The sequence below is a fragment of the Hemiscyllium ocellatum genome, chromosome 30, assembly GCF_020745735.1.
Source record: "Hemiscyllium ocellatum isolate sHemOce1 chromosome 30, sHemOce1.pat.X.cur, whole genome shotgun sequence".
NCBI lineage: Eukaryota > Metazoa > Chordata > Chondrichthyes > Orectolobiformes > Hemiscylliidae > Hemiscyllium > Hemiscyllium ocellatum.
In genome coordinates, this window is record NC_083430.1 from 3,756,059 (window position 1) to 3,776,913 (window position 20,855).

General features: G+C 40.6%; 1 protein-coding gene across 1 annotated transcript in view; it reads left to right on the top strand.

The window, feature by feature from the left end:
* Positions 1-15,662, top strand: part of LOC132829965 (KH domain-containing, RNA-binding, signal transduction-associated protein 1-like) — a 28,497-nt gene extending 12,835 nt beyond the window's left edge. Inside the window, exons 4-9 of the mRNA XM_060847397.1 lie at positions 678-824; positions 4,231-4,352; positions 6,855-7,083; positions 8,115-8,182; positions 8,842-8,900; positions 13,550-15,662. Of these exons, the coding sequence (XP_060703380.1) occupies positions 678-824; positions 4,231-4,352; positions 6,855-7,083; positions 8,115-8,182; positions 8,842-8,900; positions 13,550-13,644 (720 nt within the window). The 3' untranslated portion in view covers positions 13,645-15,662. The remainder of the gene's footprint in view (positions 1-677; positions 825-4,230; positions 4,353-6,854; positions 7,084-8,114; positions 8,183-8,841; positions 8,901-13,549) is intronic.
* Positions 15,663-20,855: the final 5,193 nt, after the last annotated feature.

Genomic DNA, 20,855 nt, shown 5'->3' on the forward strand with positions numbered 1-20,855 from the left:
GTTGTGGTTCTGTTCGCCGAGCTGGAAGTTTTTGCTGCAAACGTTTCGTTCCCTGGCTAGGGAACATCATCAGTGCTATTGGAGCCTCCTGTGAAGCGCTGCTTTGATGTTTCTTCCGGTATTTATAGTGGTTTGTTCTTGCCGCTTCCGGGTGTCAGTTTCAGCTGTAGTAGTTTGTATGTGGGGTCCAGGTCGATGTGTCTGTTGATGGATGTTCTTGCCGTTTCCGGGTGTCAGTTTCAGCTGTAGTGGTTTGTATATGGGGTCCGGGTCTATGTGTCTGTTAATGGAGTTTTGTGGATGAATGCCATGCCTCTAAGAATTCCCTGGCTGTTCTCTGTCTGGCTTGTCCTATGATGGTAGTGTTTTCCCAGTCAAATTCATGTTCCTGGTTGTCTGAGTGTATGGCTACTAGGGATAGCTGGTCGTATCGTTTTGTGGCTAGCTGATGTTCATGGATGCGGATTGTTAGCTGTCAATCTGCATTGAGGCTGATTGTGGTTGAGGTTGGCTGTCATCAGTGAACTTGTACCCTAACCTGATGCAGAGTAGGAAAATCTATGAAACTTGCCATTGACAAGATTAGCAACAAATCATAGGAGTCTGGTAACTGGTTGGTGCTCAGATATGTATGATATTATTACAGATTAATCGTGCTTCTTATTCCATCTTATTAGGAAGATGAGCTTCGTAAAGGAGGAGAAGCTAAATATGCACACTTGAACACTGATCTACACGTTCTTGTTGAAGTCTTTGCACCCCCAACCGAGGCCTATTCACGAATGTACCATGCCATGGAAGAGCTCAAAAAATTCCTTATTCCTGTGAGTCCCACTTTTCATCTTGATAGCTCAGACTATTGCGTATTTTCAAGTGTCAACATTACTCCCCTTGTTTATTGCACTTGACTACCCCAAAATGTAGTTGTTGAAAGAAAAGAATTGTTGTCTTTTAGCTGATTGAACATTATAGCTTAGGATTATATTATATATGTGGATCGAGTGCATCTATTGGAGAATGATTTTTGCACACAAGATGGCTTGAATTAGCTGTGAATCAAGACAGATTTATCTAAACACGGTAAATGCAGAAAAGCTTTAAGGCATTATGTACGTTATGTAGATGTGTGTCTCCCATTCTGTGAGCAGGAACCCTTGAGGTGGGTGCTCTTTCCTCACTCAATGATTTTCTGGTAAATATGTTATAACTTTTCACATCCTGTTATAAATTCTCATTACTCTTGTTTAAGGAACAAGTTAATTATGTTTTGCAAATGTGCCACTTGCTTTGCCAACGTTAATGTGCACAGAAGCAAGATTTTTGAAGGCGATCAATTTAAATAGACTTCATTGCAAATCCGGTTTTGTCGTTATTCCTATTGGAATCTTTCCATGAAGAACTCTTCCCTGATTTTCAAACAATTTATAAAATTGAACAACTTTGACATGCTAGCTTTTTAAAACTTGTGGTTCTGTTTAGTACAGTGGATAACCATTGAAATGAAACACTTCCTTCCATTTCACACGCTTTGACCTTTTAGCTCGAGGACTGCATGCTCACACCAGAATAATTTTTGTCTTTATTGTGTGGTTTAAACCTGAGAAGGAGATAGTGAATTCCCACATCTGCTTCCCCTTACTTGTCAGTTATGTGCAATTTAAGATATTCCCCAATAGTGCCATTAGAGTGTCCAATCATGTTTTCTTGAAGCAAGGAGGAGAATTTTATCCCATCAGTCAGCCTCAAATTGAGCAAAATATATCATTTCAAGGAAAATTCAGTAAATGTGTAATTGAATTGCAAGCTTAGTTATAAACATGCACAAAATTTCAGTGCAGTCCTTACAATTGCATTACTTGTATCTCAGGAAAACTTTTTTTTTGTCATCAGGAGGATGCTGTATGTGCCTGTTTTCTCTCCTTCATCTACTTTCTACACACAGGCCTCAAACGGCAAACATAAGCAAGAAATGTGGCTTGCTCTTGGGTGTAGCATGGATAAATGTCTGTGCAGCTGTGTAAAGTGGTCTGTCCTCACTCTCCCACTGCTTTGGCAAAACCTGCCGTGAAGAAACAAGTGAAAGGTTATCTTTGGACTGAAGTGTCTCTAGTGTATGAGTGCATGTTGTTTATTTTGACAGTGATAACAGGGTTACAGGGATTGGGTGGGGGGGGGGTTGTCACTTTAGCTGGAATGCTCTTCGGGAGGTCAGACTGGACTCAGTGGCCCGAATACTCTGCTTCCACACTGTACTGATTGTTTGGTTTTGTAAAATGCAATGCTGAATGTCCATAAAGTTTAATGTACATGAAGAGCAAGGATGGCATTCACATTTTTTCTAGTTTTAGCTTAGATTAGACTAGATTCCCTACAGTATGGAAACAGGCCCTTTTGGCCCAACAAGTCTACACCAACCCTCCGAAGATTAACCCTTACAGATCCATTCCCCTATCCATTATTTACCGCTGACTAACGCACCTAAAACTATGGGCAATTTAGCATGGCCAATTCACCTGATCTGCACATCCTTGGTCTGTGGAAGGAAACCCACACAGACATGGGAAGAACGTGCAGATTCCACACACAGTCATCCAGTGTGGGAATTGAACCTGGGTCCCTGGTGCTATGAAACAGCAGTTGTTGAAGAGTCCATTCTTTACTGGTCTGCCAGACCTAATGGGAGTTTTATTATTAAAATCATGTCACAAATAATGGAAGAATTATACGACGTGCTGTGAGAAAGCAAGAAAGATGAGAAATCGTGCTTAAAATATCATTGCTGGATGTAAGACTTAACAAGTCTTCTGCTCAAACTCCCTTCTTATCTGTGCAAATTTGCCCATCAGTTCTGTTCATTCTGCACTTAGGTACCTTTATAAAGATCCAGCTTGATACTGCCTCAATTACTTGCACTCGTGAAACGCCTTCTTAACCTTCTTTCGTCAAGCTTTTGTATTACAACATACTAATTTCAGGTGTGGAATAAAATCTGTACACACATTTATTGGGAATTGTTCTGAATTATAAGAATGTAGAAGCAGGACCCCGGCCAGCATTCAGTAATATCGTGGATGTTCTCTAATTCAGGTGCACCTTTTGAGTCATGTCCATAATGCTTTAGTTTCCCTGATTTCTAAAAATCTGCTAGCTTCTAGTTTTATATATTCTGGATTAGTGGTGCTGGAAGAGCACAGCAGTTCAGGCAGCATCCAAGGATCAGCGAAATCGACGTTTTGGGCAAAGCCCTTCATCAGGAATAAAGCATGGTTGAAGAGCTTCAGGGCAAAGGAAATGACCTGGGAGTTGCAGTGGGAGCGGGGCTCCCTGAGACTCTTGTAGAGAGAGGAGGAAAACTTCTTCAAGGTAGGCATCCTTGCAAGAGGATTCGCAGTAGGGTTAAAATCAACGAGGTAAAAACAATGACTGCAGATGCTGGAAACCAGCATCTAGTTTTATATACTGTGATAGTACCAAAGATTTTGTGTGAAAAAGATCCCCTGATGGCAATACAAAATGGTTGAGTCTGCATTGAGACTGACCACGTTCTAGATTTCAGTAGTTTGAAACACAAAATACGCACAGATATGACAATGTGTTCACTGAGGAGAAAGTGAGGACTGCAGATGCTGGGGATCAGAGCTTAATGTGTTGCTGGGAAAGCGCAGCAGGTCAGGCAGCATCAAAGGAGAAGGAGAATCTACGTTTCGGGCATAAGCCCTTCTTTACTTGTCAATCTTGTGAACTTTAGGTAATATTTCTAAGCTATTCAATGTCTCTTTGAGTCAACTTTGGAATTAATCTGGTGAGCCTTTGTTGTATTTCTTATACCCTCTTTAAAATGAGACCAAAACAAAAGCCCTTTGTAATTGCAGGTAAGCAGTCTTGCTTTCTTGCTCCATTGTAATAAAGGCTAATGCAGGTTTTGTTTTCCTTTAATTGCTTGCATTTAACTTTCTGACCTGGGGAAGACTAATGTTATCAAGCAAAGATCATTAAAGAGGACATTAACTGTAAACCCACAGGATCATTGAAGCTTGCTGTTTCTCTGGCCTAATACATAACTACTGTAATGGAGGCAGTAAAGAAAAATGGATAAAATATCACATTGGTTTGGTTTCTGAGAGCTCTAATAGATGAAAAATTGGCAAAGAACAGGCATTTTAAATTCGAGCTGTAGTTTTCGACAATTATTTATCTATATTTGGTTTATAATGTTTCATCATTTGACAGGATTACAATGATGAAATAAGACAGGAGCAGTTAACTGAGCTGGCATACTTGAATGGTGGGCAAGAAGCATCCCGTGGGAGAGGTGTACGTGGCCGTGGAGCTCTGCCTGTACCACTTACAAGGTAAAGGTTCAGGAATTACTGGGTTTAGAAAAAGCTACTGCTTAGCACTTGAAATACAGATCAACAATCCATAAGATCTCATGATAAGATGTAAATAAAATCCTAGCAATTCCTCTTCTCTCCCCCTCCCCTCCTCCACCCACCCAATATCCATTCCTTACTATCAGCTTGTTGAAGTAAATTGTACCATTTCAACAGCTGGCTCAGTGTAAATCGGTTAAACTGACACAGGAGGGTGGAGTAGAATGGAATTGCCTTTGAGACCTCCATGGTTTTGATTTGCTTAGTACCACACCAATCATTTCAAACACTGCATTCTCACATTGTGGAAACTGTCCCATTGCTTTCATCCTGCATACCACACAGTGACAGAAAATAAAACTTGTTGTGGAGAATCAGATGAATCCTTTTTGAATTCTCTTCCCTGCAGTATGTTTTATTCTGATGGGAAGATTTGGTAGTGATTGAGAATGATATTTTGAGGTTAGAGCTGGGGAGCTAGAGGAATTCATTTCCTGTTTTCCAGTCTGATTTCCAAGGGTTGCAAACTGGTGTGCTCAATGATACAAAGTTGGAAATTGCACAGCACCAGGCTATCGTCCAACAGGTTTATTTGCAATCACGAGCTTTGGAGCACTGCTGTTTTGTCAGGTGTGGCAAATTGGGTTTCCAGCAATTACTGTCAAGACCTCAAAGGAGCAGCGCTTCGAAACCTCATGATTTTCAAATAAGCCTGTTGGGTGATATCCTGGTGTCATGTGACTTGGTCCAGACTGATGCACCACTGGCACCTCCACATCAATTATACTAAGAATAACCTCCCTTTATTCTTGAATGGGATGTGCAGTTCTTAACTCTTTTTGAGTTCAGTGGCTTATTAGGCAATTTTAGTGGATAGTTAAGAATCTGGAGCCGTGTAGACCAGGTAAGGATTAGTAAAATGTATTAGTGGGTTTTTAATGATGCTGATAATTTTTCCCATTACTATGATCAGGATTAACTAGCACGTTTTATTCATTATACCGTCCTGAGTAGTGCTACTTGGGAGGGTTTAAACTAGTGATGAGGCTGGGAACCAGTGCAACAAGTGGAGGTATCGAGGGGAAGATGTGTTAGGACCAGAAAGAAAGGACTAGCAAATGAGTGTGATGATAGAAATGGGCTGAAGTATTTATTTCTACTCAAAGATGCCTTTGTAGGTAAGGTGGTGAGCTTAGAACCTGGATCAGTACATGGGGCCATGATGTTGTGGCCATTATGGAAACATTGAGAGACTGGCTGTTCGACTTAAGGGTTTCATTATTCTGGAGAGAGTGATATCGAAACTGGGTCCCTAGTGCTGAGAGGTAGCAATGTCACCCACTCATTAAAATGATGTAAATTTCATGCATGTTGCCTGGCAGTGAATTTTCTGTCACTCTGCCCTCTTTAGCGTGAAATTTTTTTTGTCCAGTCTTCCATTTGGACCTGTATGTTACCACACTCGAAATTTTGTTTTGAATGTAAAGTAGCATTGAGTAGTTAAAAAGCCAGTCCTCATTCTGTCTACAAGCCTCATTTAAAAGCATTGGTTAAGTGTCACTCGATGCACAAATACTACTGTGGGACAAAGAGCAGCCATCTGAGTGGTGGGGGGAGGGGGGGCGGGGGGCAATGATATCTGAAGCTCTAGCTGATGAACATAGAAAAAATACAGCGCAGTACAGGCCCTTCGGCCCTCGATGTTGCGCCGATCCAAGCCCACCTAACCTACACTAGCCCACTTTCCTCCATATGCCTATCCAATGCCCGTTTAAATGCCCATAAAGAGGGAGAGTCGACCACTGTTACTGGCATGGCATTCCATGAACTCACGACTTGCTGAGTAAAGAATCTACCCCTAACATCTGTCCTATACCTACCACTCCTTAATTTAAAGCTATGACCGCTCGTAATATCTGACTCCATACGTGGAAAAAGATTCTCATGGTCAACCCTATCTAAACCCCTAATCATCTTGTACACCTCTATCAAGTCACCCCTAAACCTTCTTTTCTCCAGTGAAAACAGCCCCAAATGCCTCAACCTTCCTCATACGATCTTCCTACCATACCAGGCAACATCCTGGTAAACCTCCTTTGCACAAGTTCCAATGCCTCCACATCCTTCCTATAGTATGGCAACCAAAACTGCACCCAATACTCCAGATGAGGCCGCACCAGAGTCTTATACAACTGCAACATGACCTCAGGACTCCGGAACTCAATTCCTCTACCAATAAAAGCCAGTACGCCATATGTCGCCTTCACAGAACTATTTACCTAGGTGGCAAATGAATGTCAGCAATTTGCAAACAGTCACTTTGTAAATTTATTTCAAGTCCAAATTGCTAATTTCTTGAATTCTGCTTGTGAAAGTTTCAAAAGCATCTATTTTTCCAGAGTTTTGGTTAAACAGCAGGATGTCTTGCACATTGCCAGTTACTTACCAGCATGTTTCTCAGTGTAAGGTTTTTCTTTTTAGGGGCCGTGGTGCAGCACCACCACTTTCTACATCTCAGTATGGACCACGAGGTGCAATAACACGTGGGGCAGCTGTGAGAGGAGCACCTGGAGGACGCAGGGAAGTAGCAAGTGGACGTGGTGCCACACCAGTCCAGAGGGGTGCCCCAGCACCTCGCACCCGCGGTGCACCTGCAGCATACAGACCGGCACTGCACCCTCCACCTGCTCAGGAAAGCTATGATGAATATGTAAGACCATAAATATGAATTCTAATGCAAGGGTTGGGTTATCTTGTGTGTTAAAGTTTTGGGCTTCTTGTAGTACTTTCAGATATTTCGGAGGTAAATTGGAGATCTTGGTGTTGAATTTAATTGTTATTAAAAAACCTTGGATAGATCTGTTGTTTTCACATTACCCTTTGTAACTAGATTTTTTTTTCTATTGTCCAATGGGGAAGAAACTGTGAGGAGAAACAATTAACATTTCATGTCTTTTATCAGTTCTGTTGACTTGAAACGTTAATATTTTCTCCCATAGATGTTGCCTGACAAGGTGAGTTTTTCCAATTTTGTTTTGCTGTTAATTCAGATTTTCAATATGTTTTGCTTTTGTACTAAAATTCAAAGTATTACCATGCTAACATGGGATTAATCACTGTTCTGTATTGCATTGGATCGCATGTCTAATTAGTGTTTAAATGGAAGCTGTATTTCTATGGAGAGTGAACTCCCAGGTTTTGCCTGGCATTTGGTGCTGCTGCGCATTTGATGTAATTGATCTCATCAATATGCTGCAAGATGTTATAGTTTTGCCTTTAATGACTGTTAAAGATTGGGTAAAAGCTGTTTATTTTTTTCAAATTAAGAATTTATTTGATAGCATATTATAAACAGATATTTTAAAGCTATAATGGCATATCTATAGCTAGTCTATTAAATCAAAATTTAGTATTGGATTTACCTTGGTTTCTGTCAGATTCTGATACAGGCAGGTGTTTCAGATGTTGCTTGATTAGAATATTTTATTTTTTATTCTGCTTTGTGTATTTTGTAGTTTAAAATATTGTGGTTGAACCTCATCCTTTTGTGTAACATAGAATAACTTCATGTCAGCATTTCAGATGTTTAATTATGAAAGTCTGCTGTGACCTGGAGTTTCTTGTGTTTTATTCTGAAAGGAGAGGGAAGACTGTTCTTGAAAGTAGATTACTCAAATTATAATGATCAGTGTTGTGAATGAGGTATGATGGTGGAGGTAACAACTTTTTTCAACATTGCAGGGTTATGATGATGGTTATGCAGAGCAGAGTTATGACAGTTACGAAAACTATTATGATCAAGCTCAGGGGTGAGTAGAGTTGGATTGTTTTTGATGACTTCATTGGAATGTTTTCTATAATTAAATAATTCCACCTATAACTGTACATGCATTATATAGAAAAAATCCTTCCAGGTTGTAGAGTTCAAACTGTCTTACAGAAATTTGACTTGTCACTGGGATGCATTAGCCCGTATTTTGAAATAGTTTGAGTCCAGTCATTTGTATTGAAATGATACAGGCTATCCTAGCACTGAATCCTGCAGTCACATATCTTCCATCAAATTCCTACAGTTTTTCTGTGAAATGGTGTCACAACGTATTGCTGCAGAGTTTAAGACTCAGTCCTGAGACTTCCTTTGTTGAGACTATGATCCAGATTGCAGTAGATTTGCAATTTGATACTGAAAGCCAGTCTCAGTGGTGGTATTCATTATTGCATGTGTACACTTGAAGAATGCATCTGTGGGATTTAAGTTATGAATGTGATTAGATCTACATTTTTGTGGTCTGCAATATTTGCAGCATGTTGATATTCCAGTCATCATTAGAAGTTATTTAAACATAGGCCTCATAATGTGCCACAAATTGAACATTTTTTGTCTTTAAGAACTGACAGATTAATGCTACTCAAAGATTTAAACACTTTGCCCAGTGACAATTTTTTTGTGTATTTCTATTTGCTTCAGCGACGCTGAATATTTTGACTATGGACATGGAGAAGTGCAGGAAACCTATGAAGATTATGGTGAGTGAATAACAGTTATCTCCTTTTAAGCTGGTCCATTGATGCATTGATATACCTTTGAAAGTGAGCCATTGGTTTTTTTTCCCTCCAACATTGATGTAAAAACAAGCTGTATGATTGCCAGGAAACTGAAGTGCTTTGTTGATAGTTTTGTCATCCACTGTGGTTTATTACAAGCTGTACGTGTGGCTACTGTCTCATTGTTTGCTGTAAATCTATTTGAAAATTTTAAAGATTTTGTCTACTCTGGGTCACCTGTTTCAGCCAATGGTTTTCATGTCAGTGAACAGGACAGTCTAGATCCGCAAACATCCACGCTGATGGGGCAGGATTGAAGATTATGGTGCTGGAAAAGCACAGCTGGTCAGGGAGCTTGCACACTCTTCAACTCTGATCTCCATCCGCTGCAGTCCTCACTTTCTCCTGATGGAGCAGGATGTTAACATCGAATATTACAACGCAGTTCAGACCAGTTGGCTGTCTGCACTGACCTGTCAAACCAATCTGAAGCCCAACTAACCTACACACACCATTCCATTTTCATCCATATGTTTATCTAATGACCACTTAAATGTCCTTGAATTTGGCAAGTCCACTACTCTTGCAAGCAGGGCATTCCATGCCCTTATTAATCTGAGTAATAAACCCACCTCTGACATCTGTCCTATATCTATCAATCCTCAATTTAAAGTTTTGTTCCCTCGTGCTAGTCATCTCCATCTGAGGAAAAAGGCCCTCAATTTCCACCCTATTTAATTCTGAGCATCTTGTATGCCTTTAAGTTACCTCTCAACTTTCTCTCTGATGAAAGCAGCCTCAGGTCCCTCAGCGTTTCCTCGTAAGACCTGCCCTCCATATCAGGCAACATCCTAGTAAATCTCCTTTGCACCCTTTCCAAGGCTTCCACATCCTTCCTGCAATGTGGCAATCAGAACTGTATGCAATACTCAAGTGCAGCGGCACCAGAACTTTGTACAACTGCACATGACCTTGTGACTCCGAAGCTCAATCCTTCTACCAATAAAAGCTAACACATCGTAAGCCACTTTAACAACACTGTTAACCTGGGTGGCACCTTTCAGGGGCTATGCACGTGGACACCGATCTCTTTGCTCATTTTATGTTGTCAAGAATCTTACCATTATTCCCAGTCCTGTGTATTCCTGTTACTCCTTCCAAATGACTCACGTCACGTTTTTCCGCATTAAATTCCATTTACCACCCCTCACCCTGGCTCTCCAGCTTATCTATGTCCCTCTGTAACCTGCAACATCCACTAACTCTGCACTGTCCACAACTCCACTGACTTGTCATTTGCAGATTTACTAAACAAACCTTTTATGTTCTCATACAGGTTCTTTATAAAAATGACAAACAGCAGTGGCCCCAACGCAGATACTTACGATACACCACTAGTAACTGAACTCAGGATGAACATTTCCATCAACAACCACCGACCTCTGCCATGTTTCAGCTAGCCAATTTCTGATCCAAACTGCTCAACCACCCTTAATCCCATGCCTCTGTATTTTCTGCAATAGGCTACCGTGGGGAACCTTATCAAACACTTTACTGAAACCCACAAACACCACATCAACCGATTTACCCTCATCCACCTGTATGGTCACCATCTCAAAGAATTCAATAAGAGTTTGTGAGGCATGACGTACCCTTCACAAAACCATGTTGACTGTCCCTAATCAAATTATTCCTTTCTGGATAAATCCTGATGTAGGTTTGCTCGCTGAGCTAGAAGGTTCATTTTTAGACGTTTGTAACCATACTAGGTAATGTCGTCAGTGAGCCTTCAAATGAAGCACTGGTGGTGTAGCCTGCTTTCTATTTATATGTTTGGGTTGGTGATGTCACTTCCTGTGGTGACATCATATGGTAATGTCATTTCTTCTTTTTCTCTGGGTAAATGGGATCCACCTCAATGTGTTTGTTCTAGTTGAAATGTCATGCTTCTAGGAATGCTCGTGTGTCTCTCTGTTTTGGCATGTCCTAGGATGGATGTGTTGTCCCAGTCAAAGTGGTGTCCTTTCTCATCTGTACATAAGGATACTAGTGAGAGTGGGTCATGTTGTTCTGTGGCTAGTTTTCTCCTGTTTGTCTAATGTACTATTTGTTACAGTTCTTGCAAGGTATTTTGTAAGTGACATTAACTTTGCTTGTTGTCTATATAGGGTCTTTGAAATTCATTAGCTGCTGTTTTAGTATGGTGGGTTTATGGGCTACCATGATGCTAAAGGGTTTGAGTGGTCTGGCAGTCATTTCTGAGGTGTCTTTGTAGGGGAGAGTGGCTAGGGCTTCTGGATGTGTTTTGTCTGCTTATTTGGGTTTGTTGCTCAGAAAACTGCACACTACCTCATTAAGTAATTGTCACTGAAAATATCATGCAGTTTGAATAAGTTATTGCATTTTGTGAACAGTTGATGGTCAGCTCTTTTGTCATTAATGCCCTGTCGATGGTGAGCAGGCTTTGAGTTGTCAGGAAGTGAGTTAATGTAGTATTCCACGCTTCTGACCTGCTCTTGTAGCCACTGTTTATGTGGCAAGTCCAGTTGAGTTTATGGTCAGTCATAACTCCCAGAATGTTGATAGTGGGGGATTAATTGATGATGCCATCATTGAATGTCAAGGGATGGTGTTTAGATCATCTCTTTTTAGGAGATGTCATAGTCTGGCATTTGTATGGCATGAATGCTACTTGCCACTTGTCAGCCCAAGTCTGGATATTATCCAGATCTTGTTGCATTTGAACATGGACTGCTTCAATATCTGAGGAATCACAAATGGTGCTGAACATCGTGCAGCCATTGGCAAATGTTCCCCACTTTTCCACTCATTGATGGGGGGGGGGGGGGGGGGGGGGGCAGGCTGAAGATGGTTGGCGTAGGATACTATCCAGAGGAACTCCTACAGAGAGCTGAGATGACTGACCTCCAACAACCACAACCATCTTGCTTTGTGTTAGGTATGACTCCAACAGTGGAGAGTTTGCACCGATACTCATTGATTCCAATTTTGTTATGGCTCCTTGATACCGCACTTGTTCGAATAGAGCAATGATGTCAAGACCAGTCACTCTCGTTTCACTTCTGGAATTCGGATCTTTTGTCCATGCCCAGGAGTACAATAGTCTCCCTATATCAGCGGGGGTTATGTTCCAGAACCTACTGCAAAAGGCTGAAACTGTGCATAGGAGCGAACCCATTCATTTTAAATGGGAAACGTATTTTCCCAGCAGCTTCCTGGTTCCAGAGTGTTCCCATTTACATGCTAAAGCCATGGTAAACTGCGGGTAAGTGAAACTGGTAATCGGGCTACTCTGCTGCTTTGGCTTAGTTAGCCTAAGGAAAAGATTTGTATAGTGCTCTTCATGAGCAGCCTGTGAAGTACTGTGTTTTTTGGCTGTAATGTAACAGCCAGTATGCATTTAACAAATTACTTGGAACTACCCGGGCTGTTTTTCCACATTTCACAGTTGACCTCAGCTCAGATGAATGCAGTGCTGGTATTTCTGAATCAGGGTATAAGCAATGATAAATGGGCTCCAGTATGTGACAGTGTAATTATAATAGCATTTTAATTTTGGTAGACAGACTTGACTTGAAAATGTTAGTCCGGATTTCAAATGATAACAATAGTAAGAATTAAAGCAGTATAGTATGTGCTTTTGGTAGGCCCTGGAGTGTTTATAACCCAGTGTGGTTTTTGTTTTGCTCGCTGTTTGCTTTTCATTTCTCTCCGCCTCTGAGTAACTGAGCTGTGAAGACCAAAGATGCATGGAGCCGAAGATCCTGTTAACTACCCTTTTTCACCCACTGTATGTGGGCACAACACTACCTGCATGTAATCCAAACTACTGCATACATGGATGTCTGCATGTACAGTATGATGACATAACAATATTCACCTGGCCTATTTCAATAGATTGATCTTTCTGCAGCAAGGATGACCAGGAACCATTTAGGTTTGATTGGAGTGAATTGGAATTAGTTATGCCCCTCTCTTTACTGACTGGTTTCTTGTACTGTTGCTTGTCTGCAAACATATTTCCCTGAATGTTCCAAGGTCATTTGACCTAAACCTGTGAAGTTCTTTTTGTGCTCGTGTAATTTGACTGGCTGTGATGATTTTTGTTTCCATTCACTTCACATTTGAGAGCTGTTGCCTTTCCCAGGATGACTGTCCAGTATGTATCCCATAAGAATTTCTAGGATATTTTTCTTTTCTATTTTGGTGAACTACTTGTCTTAGGTTAAAAGATGGTCCACACAGGATTCTTGTTCAGTGGTTGCATTCTCATGTGCATCACCTTTATTACCAGCTATTGAGTTGCTGCTCGTTGGGGCTCAGAAAAGAAGTTGCTTTGCAGTCTGCAGTGTTAAAGTTTAAGTTAATACAGGGCAACCTCACTTATCTGGCATTTGATTATCCCCGACTTAAGAATTATCTGAGCAAGGTCCCGATGCTTGGCTAAATGTGTTATCTGGGATTTGATTATCCGAACAAAATACTTCTCTCCTGTGTCATTCAGATAATCGAGGTGTGTGTATGTACTTGTCACATCAGACACTGATGGAGTTTATGTACCAAAAGGTCTGCGCTTATGTGTAGTGTAAATATTTTTTCTTGTGTTGCAGGGCAGGAGGATTGGAGTACAGGGCGTGCAAGCCTGAAGGCACCAGCAAGATCACTGAAGGGAATGTACAGAGATCATCCTTATGGGAGATACTAAAGCTGGCTCTCACCATGTGTACATCCTTATAAATTGCTTCAATCTTCTGTGGTCACCATCTTGTTATCAACTGTGAGACAAGTAATAGTCCATTTGTTTTCTACTCTGGACATTTATTGGGGAGACTGGTTTATGTACATGTTTAGATAATTAAAACTCATGGTAGTGCAAGTCTGGCATGATATGTTTCAATAAATTAGAGGGCAGCAAATTCCAGCTAAACCCATACAATTAGAATGCTTTGTTTTTGTTTTTATACTGTTGATGCAGCTGTCACTTTACATGTACCTGTAAAGATGGCTTCTATTTGCCATTTGAATTTCATTCTGCTGTGTAGGTATTTTTAGACTTGTTTACCATGACTTACTTCTGTTGATTACGTACAATGTTTAAATAATCTTCAGCGTTGCAGAATCCCATTTGGATTACATGAGCTGCATTTTAAATCTGTCAAATTAAATCTTCACATTCCGTTTGTCCTTGGTTTCCATACCACATCGATTTATATTAGAAGTGTTTGGGTTTTTTTTTGTTTTTTGGGGCTCAGTGTAAATCCAGTGTTTTTAACTCAATTGGACAATGTTTGTTGTCTCTTGAAGTACTTCCAAACCAGAGGAGTCAATGTTCAGGATTTTTACGAAGGAATTGTGTATGCATTTGATTTTTGATTTGTTTTATTTAAAGCCCCCTCCAAAGTTGACATTGGTTTTACTTTTGAAGTGCTTTTACAAGCAGCTTTGCCATGATTGCAAAAAGCTTTTTTTTAAGCCTTGCTAATGATTTGCAAAATAAACACAAACCACAGCAATCCTTGTAAATTGATACAAAGATGAGCTGATCATGTTCTCCCAATGGGGAATGTTTTTGTTTTCTGGGTTGAGGATGGTGGATTATGGAAATTATGTAAATGTGCACTGGGATTTGGGCTTCTCTAAATTGTTTAGTATTTTCAGCAGGCAGGTTTACTTGCACAGAACAACTGGCACTTGCTCCCCGCTGTTAGCCACTGGACCCATGTGTTTCCTTAGTTTTCATTAAATTCAGATTGCTGGCTGAGCCTCACCATGTTTTATTGTGCTGCCATAAGCATGTGACCTCCATATGATTCTGTTGTGCTTCTAAAAGCTGCAGCATCAGAGTGTTTTTCTTGGTGTGGGAATGGGTTTATTTTCTTTGCTAGCAGCTTCGTTTACCACTCATCTGGCCTCAGCTGTTCTCACTGGATGTACTGAGCTTGTGTGATGTAAACAATGAAGTATGAAGGAGCAGATTTTTTTTTCCCAACACTGCATCTGTTCAACAGATAGTTGGTTTGTGTTTCATCAGTCATAGTTATCAATGAATATGCCTCCTGTTTTGACAGTACTGTGGCTTTAGCAGCTTTTGATTTTTTTTTTCTCTTTTTATACTTGGAAGCTGTGTCTACTGGTGTTGAGAGAACTTGTTAACATGGAGTAACAGGAGAATATCTCCAGTTGTGCCTCCACTGCCATTTTGCAGCACAAAAGTTTTCTGTGGTTCACATGCTTGGATAACTAGGATCCTGATGTTAAAGTGTAGATGAATTTTCTTTTGACAGTGGACTTTGAACAGCGTAATTATAATTCACCAAGATCAAAAATAATTATTGAAGTTGGAGGTTTATTTCTTTTCATTTCTCCCTCCCAATCTCCCTAGTTTTATTTTGGCCTGTTATGTTTCTGGCAATTCTAGATGTTCTGTCTGCTGAAGCAAAAAGGGACACTGCAGCTAAAATCAGTTCATGTATGTAGTTGGAAATTTATAACCACAATTGTCTGTTGTCCTTGAAATCTGTGCCTGGACATAAATATGCTTTGCACTCCTGTGTGAGCTGGCCTAAATAGGTAGCTAAACATTTGTCAAACACGTTTGCAACAGTTTGTCAATAAAGTTCAATTCTTTTGTATAGAACTAAACTGAATTCCCTTTTTTCCTTAGAAATATAAACTCTTCTTTTTCTGCAGTACAATAAACATTCTCACTATATAAAATTTAAAGACCTCTGTTCTAATTATTTCATTTTACCAAAAAAACTAGCTTTGGTTAAAGTCCTTGGGATGAGTTGAAAGTTAAAAGCAAATCTGTTAACCCTGTTGCATGGATTTTGGGAAATCTTGGTTAATATGTACAGAAATGGTGAAATAAACAAACAGATGGTTTCAACTTGCTAAAATAAATATAACGGACTTGTTTATGCCGGCATGTTATCCGTGAACAAAACGTAAAGAAGATAGAGGTAAGACCACTGCTTCACCATAATAAAATACAAAATATTCCTTGTAGATTCTATATTGTGACTAACACCGTTAAATTATACGTCTGACACTACCCCATGCGGGGCCCAACCAGAGGAGTCCTGAATACTTGAGTGTAACAGTTAACAACAAAACCAAAAAAAAACCTCAAGGTTAACGCATACAAAACGTTAATGTCTTTCTATATTGAGTTTTAAAATGTATTTGCAATTTTCAGTGTTAATGTGACTAAGTCTCGGCAATCCCAGTCAGTTTACAGGGCTCAATGTCTTTATGATGAAATGAAAGATGATGGCTGATTTTTTTAAAGGAATATATCGCAGGACGGATGACTAAACCTTAACCACCTCGCAAAATGCACAAGGTAACCGTAATGCTAAATCTGTAATTTTAAGGCACTGATGTGTATATACAGCCTTTCTTGGTAACTATTATAGTTATAAATGGTTAAAAATGTAAACTTCCAAACATTAAAATAGGAAAACAGCCAAATAAATTTCTAATTAGTGTTAACTAGTGATAAACTTGTTCTGTTTTAACCCTGTCTTGATTAAAGAGTCTAAATTTGCCCATTATAATATGAATGTAATGCAACTCTTGCTAAACGCTGAATGCTTTAAATTTAAAACACAACACACAAAAATAGATCAGTCCAGGTAAAGCTTTAAAAGCAAATTGGTCTGTCCTCAACTACTAATAAAATATATTTAGATTTTGCCAATTTTAAAACTAATTTATTTTTACTGTATCTATTTTTCAAACTTTAATTCTGAAGTTTGTTTCAATTTAAATAAAAGCTTGAGTTGCATGCTGCCCCTCTGTGTAATGTAAGTTTAGTTTGCATGGAAGTATTCAAGTTGATTTTACTATCACTTTTTACTTTGCACACATTTAAACTGGTCAGGGCTCAACAATTTTATTTTTCCCTTTTTGCAGGCACAGGGTAGTAACCCCTGCTGAAGTTTGTATTCTTGGCGAGCTGGGATGTCTTGCTGGGTATGTATGTACATATGCGTGCTGCCGTTTTGGAAATGTCTCCCAGGTTTTCACTGTGGGCATTGCATGCTGTCTTGTTGCTCAACAAATCTAATGCTCAAAACTAATTCTAGTGAAAGGGGCTCAGTTAACTGGGGAAAGAACTGAAATAAGGATTAACTGTTCATGGCTATATTAAATGAGAAACATGTAAGTAGCATCAAGATTTAATGAACAGGGACCTGATGACCTTGCAGATGCCACTGAACGTTCAATGGATATTTCACTTTGCCACCACAGAGTTGATCACAGTGTGTTTTAACAGTCCTGCAAATGATCTCTAACTTTAATGTATTGGATTAAGGATCCATGTTGTGGTTCAAGGATGCAAGACACAGCCCAGTTCTGCCATGGACCCCCATTCAAATTGGGTCTCATTGTCAATCTGTATAACATGAGTGCGGACATGTAGTGCAGCAGCATTACTGATTGGGTTGGTCAGATCCTAAAGAACATAGCTGCTAGATTGACTCTGACTCTGCAGCAATGGTGAGGGAACCAACATGAAGGAAAAACATACTTGACCTCAGCCTTACTGATCTGCCAGCTGCAGATTGATCTCTCCATGACTCTGTCAGCAAGAGTGACTACCGCACAGTCCTTGTGATCAAGTCCCACCTTTACGTTGAAAATACCCTTCATCGTTGAATGGCATGGACAGGCTGAAAGTATGAGGCTTTTTCCAGAGTGGTGGGGTCACTTTCTAGAGGGCACAGGTTCCAGGTGCTTCAAAGATGTGCAAGGCAAGTTTTTCATACAAAGTGTGGTGAGTGCTTGGAACACATTACCAGAGATGGTGGTAGAAGCAGACACAATAGCAGCATTCAAGAAGCACCAGGACAAATAATAAAAATGATGGGATTAGCGGGATGTGGACTCTGTAAATGAAGACAGTTTTAATATGGAAGGGAAAAATGTGTTGGCGCAAGCTTGGAGGGTTGAAGGAGGGCGTGTTCTTGTGCTGTATTGTCCTTTGTTCTATCACAATACTAACTGGGACAGATTTTAAAATAGATCTATCGACTGAAGACTGGGCATCCCTGAGTTCCTGTGGGGCCCTCACGGCAGCAGAATTGTACTCCAAGCCAATCTGCAACCTCATGCCCAGCATCTCTTCCACTCGACTATTATAATCAAGTTAGGGGGTCCAGAAGCAAACCCTGTATAGCTACATACAAAATGTGAAGCTACCAAACACGACCGTTAGCCTGCTAGACAGTATAACAGAGCTAAGTGATTCCACACCAATGGATCAGATCTACATTCTGCAGATCATGTCCTGAATGACAGTGAAATAACTCCGTGGAGGAGGCTGCACCACAATATCACCATCCTTAATAATGAAAGAGCTCAGCACAGCAGTGCAGAAAATTAGCACTCACTGCAATCTTCAGCCAGAAGTGACGAGTAGATCTATCTTAGCCACCTGTAATCTTCTCACTGTTACAGAAATGTTGCATTAGCCCCAGACTTGAGCCTATTCTATTTGTTGTGATATTAAGAAATGCTTGGAGACACTGAATGCTGCAAAAGCTGTGAGCCTTGATAATGTTCCAGTAATAGCAATGAAGATTTTTTTTCTCCAGAACTTGCCATTTTGGGGCAGCATGATGGCTCGGTGGTTAGCACTATTGTCTCTCAGCGCCAGGACTCTGATTTGATTCCAGCCTCTGGTGACCGTCTTTGTGGAGTTTGCAAGTTCTCCTGCGTCTGCGTGGGTTTCTTCCGACAGTCCAAAGATGTGCAGGTTAGGTGAAGTGGCCATGGTAAATTGCCCCTTGTGTCCAGGGATGTGTAAGTTGGCTGCACGAATCAGGGGTAATAGGGTGGGCAATGGGTGTGGGCAAGTTACTCTTTGGAGGGTTGGTGTGGACCTGTTGGGCAGAAGGGTCTGTTTCCATGTTATAGGGATTCTATGATTCTCCTAACCCAGCTGCTCAGGTACAGCTATACTTATTGGAATATATCAGACAACACGAAAAATTGCCAGGTATGTCCATTATTTGAAAAGCAGGACGAGTCCAAATTGGCCAGTTACCACTCCTTCAGTCCAGTCTAAATTCCATTCATCAGTAAAGCAATGATAGGTGTCATCAACTGTGCTATATGGCAGCATCTGTTCAGCGAGAATCTGCTCAGTGATTCCCAGTTTGGATTTTGCCGTGGCCACTCAGCTCTTGATCTCACTACAGTCTTGCTTCAAACATGGACAAAACAACTGCATTCGAGGTGAGATGAGCGTAACAACTGAGGTTCTTTAGAGTGTGATAATGAAGAGAGCCCTGGCAAAACTTAGATCAGTAGATATCATGGCGAGCTCTCTCTTTTGCTGGTTGGAGTCATATGATTGTACTTAGTGGAGGTCATTCATCTCAGTTATGGGATATCTCAGTTGGGTCCAGGCTAGTATCCTGGACCCAACCATCCTCAATGATCTACTCTTCCTAAGGTCATAATTGAATTAGGTGTATTGTTACATCTACGCTTATAAGTAGAGTGAAAAGTTTGCAAGTTGCCACTTAGTGTCTACTGGATGCAATGGTACTTAGGTATAGAATCTTGGTTATAAAGCAGAAAAATAAGAAAAGCAAAGTTTCAAAGAATTAAAAGTATCGTCCTTGCTAAAAAGTAGAAAATAAACAAAGAAACATAGTTAACAGTCCATAAATGGCTAGCCATGCTCTCTCCTCACAAAGGCCCTGGGTTGCCTGTTCCTATTCTTGTGCCAAGTGCCCAGAGTCATCTAAATCTGCCGAAACGGCATCCAACAGAATAAAAAGATGAGGGTCAAGTTGAAAAGGAAAAAAGGAATGCAGCTGGCCTGGTGCTGTGTAGTGTGCAGGCAGCAGGAGCCAGTGTCTATGCTGCTGTCAGGTGTTTGCTGATGACTGAACAATGGCTATAAGAGAAGGTTAGAGGCAAAGCATAATGTGGCAACTATGACTCCTGACTCCCCAAAGCCTGTCCATCGTCTAAAAGGCACAGATCAGGGTTGTGATAGAATCCTCTCCACTTCTTGGAGGGTGCGGCTTTAACAATACTCGAGTAGCTTTACACTATCCAGAATAAAGCAGCCCACTTGATTGGCACTACATCTGCAAACATCTAGTTGCTCCTCCACTGATGTTCAGTAGCAGCAGTATGTACGACGCACTGCAGAAAATCACCGACAATCCTGAGACAGCAACTTCAAATCGACAACTTAATTCCATTCAGAAGACCAAGGGCAGAACATCACTATCTACCTGCAATTCCCCCTCCAAGCCAGTTGGAAATACGTCACATTCCCTCACTGCTGAGTCAGAATCCTGGGATTCACTCACCAGACAGCTTGTGGGCGGCTGTGGTTAAAAAGACTGCTCTCCAGCACCCATCTTGAGTAACTAGGGATGGGCAATAAGTCCTGGCAGCCATGAGGGAATTGTCCATGAGGGAATAAACAATAATACTGTCAGAATTTAGCATTTATGATCTGAGGGGTTTTTTTGGCTAGGTACAGTGCAGTAATCTGAAGAGTGATTGTTACTGAGCTAGTATTGAATTCAAATTCCACAGTAGCAAGTTTTAAGGTTGGATTCAATAAAACAAACTGAGTCTAATGGTGACCATGAACTGTTGTCGATTATCAGGAAAAATCCTTCTGGTTCACTGACTTTTTAGTGAAGGAAATCTGTCATCCTTAGCTGGTCTGGCTTACATATGACTCAACCCACATCAATGTGATTAACTCGATTCCCCACTGGGTAACATGAATGGGTAATGAATGCTGGCTTAGCCACTGGTGCCTGTATCCTGTGAGTGAATTTGAGAAAAATCTGATGTTTAGTGGGCTGAACCCCCCCCCCCCCCCCCCAAACAATCTCTATCATCTTGATTGTTTTTTAAAAAACTGCAAAAACC